We start from the raw sequence: 14,473 nt of genomic DNA on the forward strand, positions 1-14,473 counted from the left end.
TGAGGTAGCTCGAGCAGATAGTTGCTTACCGTTTTGATAGCCCAGTTCCCAAAAGAATGACTTTGCGTGCAACTTCCAAGGCTAAGATGACTGCCTATTGTTTTTGACTGCCACGATGTGGGAGTACTGCCAGTATGTCCCCCTTTCAATACATTCCTGGACTATGTCTTCCTCCTCCCACCACCATCGGTCGGCGTGGACAAATTTTCCCCATATCTCTTGCCACAACATCCTTGCGATGAGACATCGGAGCTCACTTTCTACCGGTGTTTGGTCTTTCATATCTTCTGTCGTAGCAGCGCACTCATGTACGGCACGTACAGAGATAGTTGTGATGGTGCTTCCGAATCCACGAAGTTTCGCAACAGCTAACCAGGCGGGAAATGTGTCACTTGGTAACGTAGTACGGCACTTCTTCTCGAGTTGTATCAAGAGGTTCTCGAATAACCATTGTCGCAGTTTTGGTCCCATTGAAGATGAGACTGGTTGAGGGTCTATAAGGGTTAAGTGTAGAGCACCGCCGGGGGCGAGGCAGCGGTAGATGTGACGGAGAAGTGGAGGGATCTCGCTCGAAGGAAACAATGCAGGCATAGGTAGACATGTCACAGTTGAGTACAACTGTGGAGCAAGTGGCCGAGAACCTGCCGATGCAGATATCACTGGCACAAGTAGCGGTTGGACGTTGGGAAATAAGTTCGGCGATATTGGCTTTGGCGACAGGTGTGATATCGATGTTTGCGGATGTAGAGCAGCGAGAAATGAAGCAGATGCTAATTAGGTATGTATCATTAGGAAAAGTTCAAGGAAAATGCCTCCTCGCGGGGTTACATACCTTGAGATTCGTAAAGTGCAAGAATCCTAGGAGATCCAGGGGGCTTTGACGAATCCGGACTCCCGGGGCAGCTATCTGTACACCCTACGAGTGGAACATATCCTTCATGTTGTAGGGCAGAAAACATCCAACGTTTCTTAGTCATCTCAAGTTCTTTATAAACTGTTGCGTCCGAAGAATGACCCATGTTAGATTTTATATTGGCAAGCATAAGCTCTGGACTTGCTGCTGCCATCATTCGAACCTCACGTTGTAGCGCCGCAAGACTCGGAGACATGCATCTATCGGAATCGTCACTGATCAACGAATTATGCAATCCTTCCTCTTCGGATTGGGTTACCGTTTCTCTGTTAGGTGTGCAATCCCACTCGTGGGGAGGCTTCCAGGCGTCTGCATTTCCTAGTCTATCGATACCATTCCATCCTGGAGTATATATACCGGTATTATTCTGGAATTCGATAGGAGGTGGCGTATGCAGCGATCTGGAAGAAGGTCTAGTAGAGCCGGGATCATCAAATGCTAAGAAGTTCCTAGAAGGGAGTTAGGATAGTCTTGGTTACCAAGTTATAAGTTTGGTAGACTTACGTTCTCTCTGCGAATTCCGGTATTGGCGGTGTTGGGGCCTTTGTCCGGCTAGCCGAGATATGAACTTCGGAAATCAACTGGTTGATGTCCGTCTCTGGATCATGAGGCGAGTATACTACTTCGGTAGTTCTTGTGATGAATGAAGATGGTCCTAGAGTCTGAATCAAATACTCCGACTTCGTACTGGTAGTGGCATCGCTCATGGAGGCCCCAACGCCAGTGATATTGGTAACAGCAGATGGATCCGTCCATTTCGACAATGTGGAATCTACCGCAGCCGAGAATTAGCGATCGACTATATCATCTAAGAGGATTCAGGCTTCCTACCTGGTGACGATAGACTAGAGACATCGGCCGCTTCCGAAACTTGGGCAGTGAGGTAGCCTCTCTCCGCAGGTTTTACAGTAATCTCCGATTCATCCTGATGGTGAAGCAGAGTCTTGACACCATAAGACGATGTTCGGTTGGCCTTGCTAACGTTTCGAGCTGGAGGTGTGGGTGATGTAGTCGGATCCTTCGGTTTAGGCGACGTTGGGGCCTTCCGTCGGCCTCTAGCCGAAAATATTCCAAACCCCCGGTCACTAGAAGTCGAGCTCTCGGTCGATATAGATTGACGGCCATTCTCAGACTTTTGCTTTTTCTCTTTTTCTTTCATCTTAGCCTCTTGCTCTTTTCTCACCATCCGCTCGCCCACCAACTCCCGGTTGGGGTCAGTCCAGATAACGTCGAACATGATGGCTGTTTATGGTTAACTTGCCATCTAAGGCCTTTCTGTGAAGAATTGGTATCCTTCCCGGTATAATCGGTATAATCGGTATAATGAGGGTAGCTTGGGTAGATGGGGACTTTCAAGAATCCAGTGCAATCGTGACACAAATGTAGTGTAATGACGGGCCAAATTTTCATCGGCAGTCAAGTTAACTTCCAAGAAGGATTGAACGAGCCATGTTATTATTATCTAGGATTAGAAGAGTCCTCTCATATATTCCTCTCGTGTTGGTTTTGATCAGGTATCGGATAGATCGGAGGGTTAAGGGGCTGGCTAGTTAGGGGGTTAGGGGGTTAGAAGAAAAGAGATTCACCAAGATGGCTGAGTTTCGTGTACGGTGGTATTGGTAAAAGGTTCAAAAGTTCCGCCACTCGCTGTTGACGAATTGACTGCCTCAATTGCCAGACTCCAGAGTGACACGGAATTATTGATGGGACTCGAAGTGAATGAAGTAAGGATGCAGAAGGCGGTAGGTACCTAAGGTTAGGTTGTAAACCAAGACATATAAAGTGGGAGATGGGAGATGGGAGATGGGAGATAGGAGAAGTGATGAGACTGGATCCTGGATAACTACCACCTACCACCTGAGAAACACGTTAGAATCCGAAGAAGGTTGGAAACTTAGATTGAAAGGTGAGACAAATTTGAAGCTGGATCAAATTCTAAGCCGGTTTTGCATCTCGAATTCATGGCAAGTACAGCAAATACATCACCTTCGTACCTGCTCGACCCGAGAGATAGACCGCGGGATCCTGCACTAATAAGATCGAGAGACGCACCTTCCCGTCCATTTCCTCTCTAGGCGCTCTTTGACACTTCCAAATCCGCTTAGAGTTATCCCCGACCTTTCCGGAAAGCCATATCTGCCAAACGTATCTGCCAAACGATACGCACCTCCACTCCACTTTGGTGTTTGCTTGTTTTTTGTGTGTGCGTGTATTTTTTTTTTTTTGGTCCATCAGTGGATCCACGTTCCTTTTTACACCTCGGTCTCTTAGGCCGCGGTGAAGATCGTGATACTTAGGAGGTAGGCGTAAAAGTACGTTATAACTACGTGGAACAGAGAAATCAAAGCGCTATTTTCAAGGTTGAGAGCTCTTCGTCAGAATAGCATCATAGAGCATGCTGAAGACCAACAAGCTCTTTTTTTCTTGCGCTCTTTTTGTTATATCCTTAATCATAGTTTACATCTACTTATTACTGTCTATTAGGAAGACCATCCTCTAATAGACGGCATGTGGTGTGTATACTCCTTGGTAGATATCGCAACCGGCATATTGCCTTGGCAACCTATACGGCTTACGATGAAATCTCTAAGTAAATACTCGTCGTCACACCGCATCTACGAAGTAGTCAGTAAAATATCTACCTATGCACCTTATTAAATCTATGCCTGCTTCTTTAACTCAAATCACACTTAGTCATGTGGCAATAATACTTGGCCGTCGCCTACGTCGTGATACTTAAAGAATGTCGCTTATTAAAGACTTAACTGCCTAAACTTTAGGTAGTTAATATGAATATGACCTAGTTAATATGAATACCAAGGGCTACGGCGAACCAAAGGTTGATTACCTTGTAAAGAGTGGATTATAAAAAGAGCCTCATCTCCTATCCGAACCATCTAATTATTATCTTATTCAACCCTCATAGCAACTATGCTACCATTCTACCACCTTGGCTAAAGACTAAATTAAAATACTTACCTCTGTTAGAGCCTCTGCTATAACTAGGTCAAGAGTATCAAATACTTTCAAGACAAGCCAAAAAAAATCGAGTTGAAGCGTTACGCCCCAAGGTCGACGTAGCATGTCCCCCATTATATATGCTACGGAGAGGTGAATCATTCTAAAAACCAATAACTAAGCTCTTTTTATCAATTATAAGTTTTAACCCATCCGGAATACCACCAGAAGCGAAGAGTCCTAACGTAAGAATCTAGTCTCTCACGAAGGCGGGAGCCCCACCACGCACCCAATTCCTTGGTTTCCAAAACAACATCATCCTCGAGATCCACGGACCGTAGCAGGATCGCAGCAAACATTGGAATGCGTACCAGGATACCCGAACCGCGCACGTTTGGAGAAGCTGCAGCCACCCACACATCGAACCCATAGATCGGGTATCTGTGGCTTGAGGAGACAGGGCGCCGAGCCGTCACTCCGCAGCAGATCTCGAGAGCTAATAAGAGCCCGGGCCGTATGACGACTTCAAGGCAAGCAACTTGGGGCTCAGGTGTTCGTGCGGGTACTTGCTGAGGTAGATAAGCGATGTGCCATTCCATCCTGTAGATGGTCGTCTACGGGACGAGTTAAAAGGCGTTCCATTAGGTGCATATGTAGGGGCCATCCCATGCGCTTGCTTGCTTTCGTACCTGCATATTCCTACGCAGGAACAGCATCATGGATCTGTAATGGGTGTTTGCGATTGCGCTTCGATTTGTCTGTTCCTATATACACCTCCTTATCACGTGAAGAGGGTTATGGCTAGATTTGATATTGCCAACACCCATTATCAATACCTAAGTATCTAGCATCTCGTATAGTAGTTAATAAAGCATAGCTTGGGCTAAGCATGTGTTCTGACTTTCTCCAGCAAGCGGGCAACTCGGACTTTCGCGGTACAACCTATGGAAGCGAATCGTCAGATCTCTTCCAATCCCATGGCTTCCCACCGAAGCGTGTTTGCTAGATGCATTACCTACGTGCTAGCATATAGTACGTGCATGCTGTGGATGCATCCGGCCTACCGTTCATCTGATAAGCGCATAGAGATCTTTCAGGCATATGGTAGATATATTAGGCGTCCAACCGTCGTTAAACTCGAGGCTCGTGCCGAAAGAGCACTTCGACCGCACGGACGATGCCACTGCGTAATCATTTACTGGAAGTAGCCGAAAGTGATAGCCTTACGGAGATTGATGATCATTAGGTAGTCAAGGGGTATGCTTGCGGCTTTGTAATTCTTTCTAAGTAATGACCTGGTACATAAGTTCGGCCATTGAGCATGTGGATTCACAGTTGACGTACGAGGTTGCTGGAGGAGAAGATGAGTAGAGGAAGTATCGAAGCTCGCTTAACCATGTTATAGTAGGGCCAGTTAACTGCGTGCAACATACTTGAGATACTGTGTCATTCTATCCGCGGACTCAACTCAACGCCGACTATTACCTATCATGTAAGCACGATATACGGAATGGTGTAAAAGTGATGTCTAGAGTCCTACATATAGTGGAGTATCTTAAATTTTGCACGTCCCCCGGTCCATAATCAATTGCCAGCCAGAGGGAACCGAGCGCTCTGATCACTACTATATCTGGGGGCGCGATGGCACGTTATGACAGGTCCAGCGTTAGGTCCAATTCGCTAGACCCGAAGCCATGGATCTCCATATCTGCATGAAAGCTGCATGAAATACGACGGTGAGATTTCTGCGTTACCGAGAATTTTTCTCCTTGCGTTCGCCCCGTTGCTTTACTGCTCCTTTTGACATTTCTCCGGCAAGTTTAACAAGCTGAATTATGTAAGAAATCCATATTTGGGGAATAAACGATATTATCATTCCGGTAGGTATAAGGTATATCAGATCTAGAAGAGGAAAAGTCTTCCAGTCTTCCACATTTGGGGAGATTACCGCAGAGAACCTGTGTGCTAATGCAGGTGTACATGGTTCCTAGGGCAAGTAGCTTTACCTTTTCGAGCCTGAGAACTCGAATTTGTGACGGTTGATTGGCCAATAGATCCCCAGGGTCTTTTACACTATGAATACACTGTATGTACCTACCTACGAGAAAAGTCGAACCCAACTCCCGTATTTTTGAAACTTCCAAATGTAAGGATTGGGAAGGGTTTAATATGATTATACCTTATAGATAGTGGAAAGACGGTATAAATTGTTAATTAACTGAGTCTTTTAAGGACGTATGATAATAGGTAATATAAAGTCATTGGTATAGCCAAGTAAATAATAATTCTAGAAAATCTTCAATCTTGCTACGCCTCTCACCCGCGCGAGCCTTCAAATCTCGCATACAGGCATAGTAGGTACCACAGTAGCAGATCAGCCTTACGGGCGCTATATTTTTACTTGTTCACCTCGCTATACCTATTACTTATAAAACACATACCTCTATAACTCACCTATACCCCAACAGCCAAGCACGCTAATATGCCAAAAGACCCTGTATCTGCTGATCTGTCATCAGGAACGTAATGCTCTACCTAGTATATGTACGCCAAGGAGATCCGACGGGCAAGTTCCGCATCCTACTACGACCTGGGCCGCCTCAATGCTTCTACGATTCCTACGGATACCTAACCTAACCCAACTCACATGGGAATTTCCCTAGTTACATATTCATACTCTATGCCTTATGTACAAAGTTATCAATGTTGTTATTATACCTAGTCGTTATGTTTTTCAAACAGTGCTAATGGGGACAATGTATTAAACACTGCGCTAGACAGAACCGAGATAGGCCAGGAAAAATACATACTCTCCAGATCATGCACGATGTTACGTCTTTAACAGGTACCTACCTAAGGTAGGTACCTAGACATTCTTCTCTCAGCGAAAATCTTGCCTTTCACCGCCACCTCCTCTCATTCTCGCTTTTAAGTCGGCAGTATCGGAAATAAAGAACATATGCAAAGAAGAATGAGATACGAATGAGCTCAAATTAAATCGCTGGGCTAGATCTATCATTATATTGGGTACCTGCATACCTACATAGTATGCGCCCGCTCAACCATTATTGGGTCCGGTAATTCATACGCTACAGGCGTAGTGCACGCGTATGTATTTGACTCGGTGCTCGAGTAGGAAGGTTAACAAGAAGCTTGAACTTCTCCATATTTTGACTACTTTAGCGTTGAGGGGAAAGGACCGACTAACGAGTCTAGCCCTCGTCCCGCTGCCTCAGGGGGCAATACTACCTCACAGCGGAATCACACCTACCGCATCTACTAAGAAACAATTGATTCTAGGGCACGGACCACGGGCGTCGACTACACTATATTTGCAATGACTTAGACCACATCCGGCTTTCGCTAAAGCACCCCACAGCAAGATGTGCTCAAATCATTTCCAAATATCGTATAGTTGATCTCCATGGTCCGTGCCCTAGAATCAATTGTTTCTTAGAGAATGCGGTATCTTCCAAACCAAGTTTCTATCCTAGTCTATCCCGAGCCATCCAACCTGAGCTTGGCAAGAAGCGAAACTCAGGGACGCTGCAACGTCTGGAGTTCTAGAATGCCAAATTAGGTGGTTGAATCGTGTGTCGTTTGGTCGATAATCCTCGATGATAGAGCTTATATGGTTACAAGGTGTTGGTACACGCGTAAGACATCGTTTTCCAAGATACATACCTGGGTATGCGTGTGTATACTTCAGAAGTGAAATAAATAATAAAAATATAAACAAAAATCTAATTCCTGATACCGTTATATCGCTTGCCCTCTCACTTCCTGGTGAGATTGCGACGTCCTGCCGCTATTCGCTAATTCCGTCATTGATTCGCTCTCTATGTCCTTATTATGTGAGCTTCGGCTTGGAAGCCTGAATGCGAAATTTCGTTTATCCTGGTGTTCGTTGCCGTACTGGCTCAACTCGCGGCGTTGACCGGTGATACGGACTTGGAGATCTGAGAAAGACATCTTCACCGCCTCCCAACTTGTCGCAATGTATATCAGACAGTTCCAAAACCCCTGAAGAGGTAAGACAATTGCGCTCATAATTTCGAGGGATGCTAGCGCATCGTTCGTATTGATGATACTGTACAGGCGATTCGCTGTCGAAGGAAGCCAAGTGACAAGGAGCGCCGTAAAGAAGAGGATGGCGCACTTGCTGTATGACCACGCAGCATTATTGGCCTCGAAATTCGCCCTTCTCTTTTGGGATTTTGCTCGTGACTGGGCTGTGGATGGTGTCTGTGGTACGTTGTTTTGGATAGGAAGCACGACATCCTCCTCTTGCGCTTTACTGTTACTCTTTTTTGTATTATTCGACGATATTGTTACCGAGTACGACGATTTGCTCTTATTCATGCCGAATCGTCCAAGAGGTGCGAGGTCGATTCCACTTCCACTCTCTTCAGCAGCCTCGGACGTGACTGTTACTTCGGTTGTCTTCACTGAATAGGGGTCGTTCATATTCAATGCATCGGGATCATGGGCGCTGCTGCTGGCGCCAAAATTCCGTAGTTGCTTGCGCTTCTGATATATGTCCCTTCCTGCCCGAATATAAATAGCCATTGTAAGTAAGATAACGACCCTATGCATTGTCAGCAATGTAAATCTTGAACGGATCAATTCCCTAACCCTTACCAGACAGGACCGTAAAAAGTAATGATCCGAAAGATGTCCCATCCCGAGCTAACCCAACACCATAAAGTGGCATTGCCATACATCCTGCCAGCCGACTCTGTTCTCACGAAAACGTAGGTGAGCGCGGGAACGAATGGGACGCCATAACATATTGAGAGGTACCTGAAGTTGATATTGCATGAGTTTTCGCATTTAGCTTTTAGACGATGGAGTTTGAGTCTGAACTAACCATTTTTCCATCATACGGAGCCTAGCAGCGTCAAACTTGTAGTAAAAAGTTAAGTAGACATTAAATGCCATAGCCAATGTCCAAAAAGCATCAGCGGGCAGGAACCTTGGATAGTTTAGTAAGTTGAGCGCGTGTGTATTGGCAAATGACATACATTTGTATAAGAAATCCTTGAAATTGGCATCCAAACGTATCAACCTGCATCACATATCTCCTCGACATTAATGTTCCCACGTTGGTCATCATATTACCGAAGGAGGCATAGAAGACTAGGCGGTTAATAGGCTTGTGGAAAGCCTTCGAGAAAGTGAAGGTAATGATGACGAAAAGACATCCCAACAGCGAGAATATGGAGCCAACTCGTTCAATGACGCTGATCGCCTCGAGCTCTCCAAGTGTTAATTCGCGCCCCATTTTCGTATACACGTGTAGTAGTTAATATCAGAATCAAAGGGATTCGGGCGTAGTTGGTTCGATTGTCGGGCTCCGAGCTGATATATCGTACGAACAGGAACGGCCCGCTACCGATTCGGTAGTCAAATAGAGATGCTGGATCTATGTTTGCTTCACTCGATAGAAGGAATATGATAGCTGCATAACTGGCCGAAGGAACGCCTGAGTCACTAATTAACGTTTGACTTCCCAGCAGTCAACGTTATCCACGTGAATAAGATACGCAAACCAATATAAGTCGTCAAATATCGATAGGGTTGAGTTAGTTAGATGTGTTTGCGATTCATGAATCGTAACGAAGTTCTGAGGTCCACTTGTCCATCTATAGCATCAACACTCGGGTCTCGAGAGAATCTTATAGCTCCGGCGTCCATTCACACTAAACTCGTAAACTTATTTGAGATGGCATGGATCTAAGCCTTGCCTATTGATGTGGATATTCTTCATCGCATCTTTGAAGGGGCAGAATACTACATATGTATCTCCTGGATTCCGACTAGGATGCCACGCGACTAATAAAGCAAGCCCCGTGTATATTTTGTGCCAGGGACCAGGTGCTTGACTAAAGCGAACTAGAAGGGCTTCGGCTCCTGGGAGGTTTCCTCAAGTACCAGGACCAATCAAATAAGAAATTGAACAGTAAAGAGAATGTGCGGCAAGTATTGAGAAAGGCACAGGCATGGCGAGCAAGGATAGCAGGCCGACTATTCTAGGATGTGACCAGCAATATCAATCAGAGAAACAGTTATAAGCCGTAGAGAACCAGGATGTTTTCCTCCCGACCTGTAGGGTGTTGACGCTGACGTGCGTCTATGCCCGTTTCGTTGACGGACAGAAGTTGTACTACACAGTATGCAGGTGTAAACATTTCTTCAGCCCATCTCGAGCAGCTAAGGCGACTCCAAGATATGTGGATAATAGTCGAAACATATCCAGGCGTACCAGGCGCACCAGGCTCCATATCCTTGGTAACCTTTTACCCCAGCTTGGCAGACGACGGTGTTCTCGCCATGCAGACGGTTGGCACGTCAAGCAACAAGAGCTAGGAACAGTGCGGTTAAGAGAAGCGATCGAAAATAAAAGGGATGGGACTGCTGATGATATTATGAAGACTATTGGAAAATGCGCAGAAATGCGCCTCTGTGGTCATCTGTGGATGACACAGCTCATTAGAGTAGGGGGAATACTACTGTGATAGGCAATAATGATGGCTATCAAGCAAGCCATCTTATTACCGGTGGCGGTGATTCCGACTGTGGATAGGCTGGCTGAGAGAGACCTTCCAATGAGAATAGGCGAATTGGTGTTTATCCAGGCCGCGTATCTTCTTCAGTTGTTAGGTCGGTAGGTATACGGAATATGCATCACTCTTCTGCAACGATATGGGTGTGTACATGTTTCAGACGTGACCACGCTATCCAAATCCTCGTTCAGTGTCTATGTTGCGGTTGTTATGCTGATGTAATTATACTTACCTAAGTAATTCTCACGGTTGAAGATGATGAGATAGTGTGGTAAGATGGGATAAGTGCTGACGCCAACCGTGGTAGGCAAAAGCCGGCTTGTATTGTACATAGTAGATATGTAGTTAGTAAGATAGGGGATAATCTGTTTATTACCTAATATGCACCAAACTGGAAGTTACCTAATCAGAGTATATTCGTTTATTAGGTAATATGGCACGTGCACGTTTTATTATGCGGCAGTGCGGTCCCTAAAGCCCCTAAGCTTCCAAAGCCCCTACAGGATTTTGAATGAGGCCAACTACGATTTCGCGATCCCCACGGGGTGATCTACTTTCATCATTTTGCATTTCTAGACACGGCAGCACGGACATACTGCGCAGAGATTTCTTATAGCAGAATAGGGGCACAATTAGCTATTATAAAATGTTGCGGCATAGCCAATACTATGTCCTATACCGTAATAACAACCCGAGCTGCCAATTCCTCGCCAAGGAGCCGTCTAAGCTCAGTTCAAGTTGTTCGACGATCAAGTCGCCCTACCGGCGCCATTCCCTCAGAGACGGATCCGATTCTATCGTATAAGCACCACAGTTAAGTGAAAGGAGCACGTATAAAAAACGCAGACAAGCTACGTTCAAGGGTCTTTCCTTTTCAAAAGCAAATACAGCTAGTTGATGATAACGACTATAGTTATTCCATGCCAAACGAAAAGCTATGATAGGCTTCTTAACGTCAGGGGCCTTGTTGTGGTTTGATTATTTACCCGGTTCATGCTGCTTCATCGTCTGGAGATCCCCCACCGTCTTAAAAGAAAGGCTATGGTCGGGGTACAGGGACAAAATCAAATCCATGACCATGACTTATACAATTTACAACCATGTACACAGTGCTCATTTTAAGTCGCCCAGCCAGGAACCCGACGACTAGGTTAACCTCTTTCTGTCTTTATCCGCTAGGAAAGACTCCTATGTAAGTCAACCTCCGGGAGCTGGGCAGCAACAGGTCAACGACATCGGGTATTTTTCTAACCCTTCTCCTTGTCAAACTTTGGAATAACTTGGTGTCCGTAGACCAATAAATGCTTGTAAGTCGTTTTCGTCCCAGCGCCGGTCCGAAGTCTATTGAAACTAGCGTTTTTCATCCAAACCAGACAGAGCTATAGTTTATACGCACCACAACATCTAGAAAATATTTCTCAACATATTTTCCCATGAACCCCTCGTCTAGCGCCAAGAACCCTTGTTGCCTTAGTAGTGAAATAAATCCTAGCGTCGGTGAGCCTTCTTTTCGATAGCTTGGGGATCTGGGGGAAGTACTCAAATGGCTCACGGCCCAGTCGCCAAGCAGCTAAATATCTTTTTAAATGTCAAAGCGTATGCAAAACCTCTTCACTCCCATCACGAGAACACGCTGACACGTAGGGCCGCACAGAGCACCGCATAATCCAACGTCGTGGTCTTTATAAAATCTCCGCGACTAGTAAACCCACCGGAGGAATCCGAGAATTGCCGCGGGTACTATCTCGGACCCCCGATGCAGGGGCAATCACATCTTCAAGGTTGTGCAGAGCTTCGTATCCTATCGAGATTCGGATATAGCACAACGAAGGTATGTTGGAGCGTCCGCGCGATGTAACCATGTTGATAGTAGGTTCTTCAACACCACTAGTTAAACATGATTTCATTAACTACCAATCATTTTCGATATGGTAAAAGATAAACCGAGCGCGGTCAGGATTTCCTAAAGAGGACCCCGATGAAACTTCAAGATACATACTGTCCTCTATGATGACGATGTCGAGGTTTGCTAAAGATTACTTGGATTGAGTCTCTTACGTCTTTAGATGAAAGATAAGAAAAGGAGAAGCAATAGGCCAACAATAAAACGAACTTACATGTAAAGGGGCATATTATGTCCTCACTCAATGCTCTGTTAGACCTAGGGCCAAACAATAAACCTTTATATCTACTTAACCAACCTTGTCGGCGTTGAAACTATGTCTCATAATAGAAATTCGCCTACATTCATAAAGGTCCACGGCTTTCAGCATCCGACACAGGTGTCAAGCACTATTCGTTCGTTCAGTTATGTCTCTCCCGGCCTTCACATTCGGCATTGTCTACTAAGTGAATCTTGAGAACCGTTGCATGGTTACCGACGAGTTCTCCCGTGCTATCTGGGGTGCTCTTTGTGTACTAAGTTAAATAAGACGACTCAAATCTCCTTGCGATAGAAAACTTCTAGAGCTCGCGGCCCCTACGGCATCAAATTTCTACGGATAGTCTCCGTAACCCACGGGGGATATCGTCACTTTATTTCCGGAAGTCTTTTCCTTTATTTTCTAGAACGTGCCGACTGACTTTATAAAACCTATGTGGTTGGCTTGCACCCTTTCAGGATATAGAAATCAGAGAACCTGTAAGATGGAGGGAGCTCCCTTTAAGAGATACCAGGCTCCCCTCCAGCGTCCTGGGGGTCGCAGTGTCAATATGTCTACCAAAATCTTTCCAGCGACCCCAGGCATCGGTGGAACTTACATACGTTCAACCTGGGAGAACGGGTCATATCGAATACAAGTTAATCAAATAACTTAGAGAGGCACACTAGGGAGCGAGTAGTACGGAGGTCATGGCAAGGAAAAGAAATGACAATAGGTTCCGGGGCCCAGCAACTTGCGCTAACAATAGACGAGGTCCACGAAGCGTAAACTTCGATGATGATTACCCCATGGGCGGTGTTCACTCTCCGACCGTGAAGGGTCGCCATCCGCCGGATAACAGAAGAAGCCAGAACAACTATAATCCGCTGCGTGGCCGTGGCCGATCGCCATACCGCAGCAATAACAGGAAGAACAACCACGCCCCATCCTTCTCGCAAGGCCAATACTCACGCAACAACCACAATTCTTACCACGACACTCAAGGGCACAGAACCAACTCCCGTAACAACTCCAGCGTCAACCAAAACAACAAGCATAACCGCCAGAGACACCCCAGGGCCGCGAGCACAGACAACGCCGACACCGATTTCGACGAGAACACCAGCATCGACGACGCATTCAACAACTCCTCATTCTTCTCCCCACGACAACACACCCACAACGGCGTCCACAAAGGTAAAAGCAGCAACAACAACATGCGGTTCTGCACAGAATGCAGTTCCGTCCGCCGCGCAAACCTGCGCTTCCGGAACTGGGCCGTGCACGCCTTGAACCGATGCAACGAGCGCTTCGCCGCGTGGGCCGACGAAGTAGGAGTCGAATTTGGGACGGCGGATGAGATGGACTGGCAGCCGGAGCCTGTGGTGCGGGTGTTGCTAGTCGGTGGAGATATGTCGTCTACGTCTACGTCTACTGCTTCTGCTACTTCTCTGCCTCCTATTAACCAGTTTACAAGCAAAGCGGGCCAGCAGCAGCAAGAAGAGCAGATAGGTCCGATACCAACGCCTGGGCCGTGGGCTTGGCCCCCTTGGTCTGCGCCAACAGCATGTCCCGCGCTCGAGGCCCCTCCGGCACAACCACAAGACGGCGGGCCTGCGATGTCCCAGGGAAATATACTTTGCGAGGGGATACGTGTTGGCGACGGTAATGGAAATTTGCCCATCTCAGGCTTTGGATTACTAGGCGTTAGCTGCGGCGGCGAAGCGTCGGGGCCTTCATCGAATCCCAACCTTAACGCGGGCCTCAACCAGTGGAGCATAAGGGATCAGAGTAGCTTTGGAGAAGTAGGAGACGACTGAATATGTACGCGAAAAGCCTTCTAGATAACTCTCTAGACAGTCAAGGATCTATCAAAATAGTTGCTGGTAAAAGCT

General features: G+C 46.3%; 4 protein-coding genes across 4 annotated transcripts; 2 read left to right on the top strand and 2 right to left on the bottom strand.

Moving 5' to 3' along the window:
* Positions 1-67: 67 nt before the first annotated feature.
* F5Y00DRAFT_273138 (uncharacterized protein) lies at positions 68-2,150 on the bottom strand (the record flags this gene model as incomplete). The annotated part of the gene is made up of 4 exons (XM_048013117.1): positions 68-770; positions 833-1,362; positions 1,418-1,685; positions 1,745-2,150. The coding sequence occupies 4 exons, from the start codon at positions 2,148-2,150 to the stop codon at positions 82-84; spliced, it is 1,893 nt and encodes a 630-aa protein (XP_047868475.1). The 3' UTR covers positions 68-81.
* Positions 2,151-7,521: 5,371 nt separating this feature from the next.
* F5Y00DRAFT_175018 (family A G protein-coupled receptor-like protein) lies at positions 7,522-9,580 on the bottom strand. The gene is made up of 4 exons (XM_048004919.1): positions 8,896-9,580; positions 8,742-8,846; positions 8,513-8,674; positions 7,522-8,459 (listed from the first exon to the last, which is right to left on the bottom strand). The coding sequence occupies exons 1-4, from the start codon at positions 9,153-9,155 to the stop codon at positions 7,631-7,633; spliced, it is 1,356 nt and encodes a 451-aa protein (XP_047868476.1). The 5' UTR covers positions 9,156-9,580; the 3' UTR covers positions 7,522-7,630.
* Positions 9,581-10,952: 1,372 nt separating this feature from the next.
* On the top strand, positions 10,953-11,934 carry F5Y00DRAFT_226960 (uncharacterized protein). The gene is made up of 2 exons (XM_048006411.1): positions 10,953-11,629; positions 11,823-11,934. The coding sequence occupies exon 1, from the start codon at positions 11,375-11,377 to the stop codon at positions 11,585-11,587; it is 213 nt and encodes a 70-aa protein (XP_047868477.1). The 5' UTR covers positions 10,953-11,374; the 3' UTR covers positions 11,588-11,629; positions 11,823-11,934.
* Positions 11,935-13,288: 1,354 nt separating this feature from the next.
* Positions 13,289-14,459, top strand: F5Y00DRAFT_273141 (uncharacterized protein; the record flags this gene model as incomplete). The annotated part of the gene is made up of 1 exon (XM_048013118.1): positions 13,289-14,459. One exon carries the CDS (start codon positions 13,289-13,291, stop codon positions 14,396-14,398), a length of 1,110 nt encoding a protein of 369 aa, XP_047868478.1. The 3' UTR covers positions 14,399-14,459.
* Between the last annotated feature and the right edge of the window lie 14 nt (positions 14,460-14,473).

Source organism: Daldinia vernicosa (assembly GCF_022497035.1).
Source record: "Daldinia vernicosa strain CBS 139.73 unplaced genomic scaffold F5Y00scaffold_6, whole genome shotgun sequence".
Classification (NCBI taxonomy): Eukaryota; Fungi; Ascomycota; class Sordariomycetes; order Xylariales; family Hypoxylaceae; genus Daldinia; species Daldinia vernicosa.

Coding starts and splice junctions, on each gene's coding strand:
- F5Y00DRAFT_226960 (XM_048006411.1), top strand. CDS start 11,375: ATGATAGGCTTCTTAACGTCAGGGGCCTTGTTGTGGTTTGATTATTTA.
- F5Y00DRAFT_175018 (XM_048004919.1), bottom strand. CDS start 9,155: ATGGGGCGCGAATTAACACTTGGAGAGCTCGAGGCGATCAGCGTCATT. Junction 8,847..8,895: donor CAAGGATTTCTTATACAAAT/GTATGTCATTTG, acceptor AAACTATCCAAG/GTTCCTGCCCGCTGATGCTT. Junction 8,675..8,741: donor CTCCGTATGATGGAAAAATG/GTTAGTTCAGAC, acceptor TATCAACTTCAG/GTACCTCTCAATATGTTATG.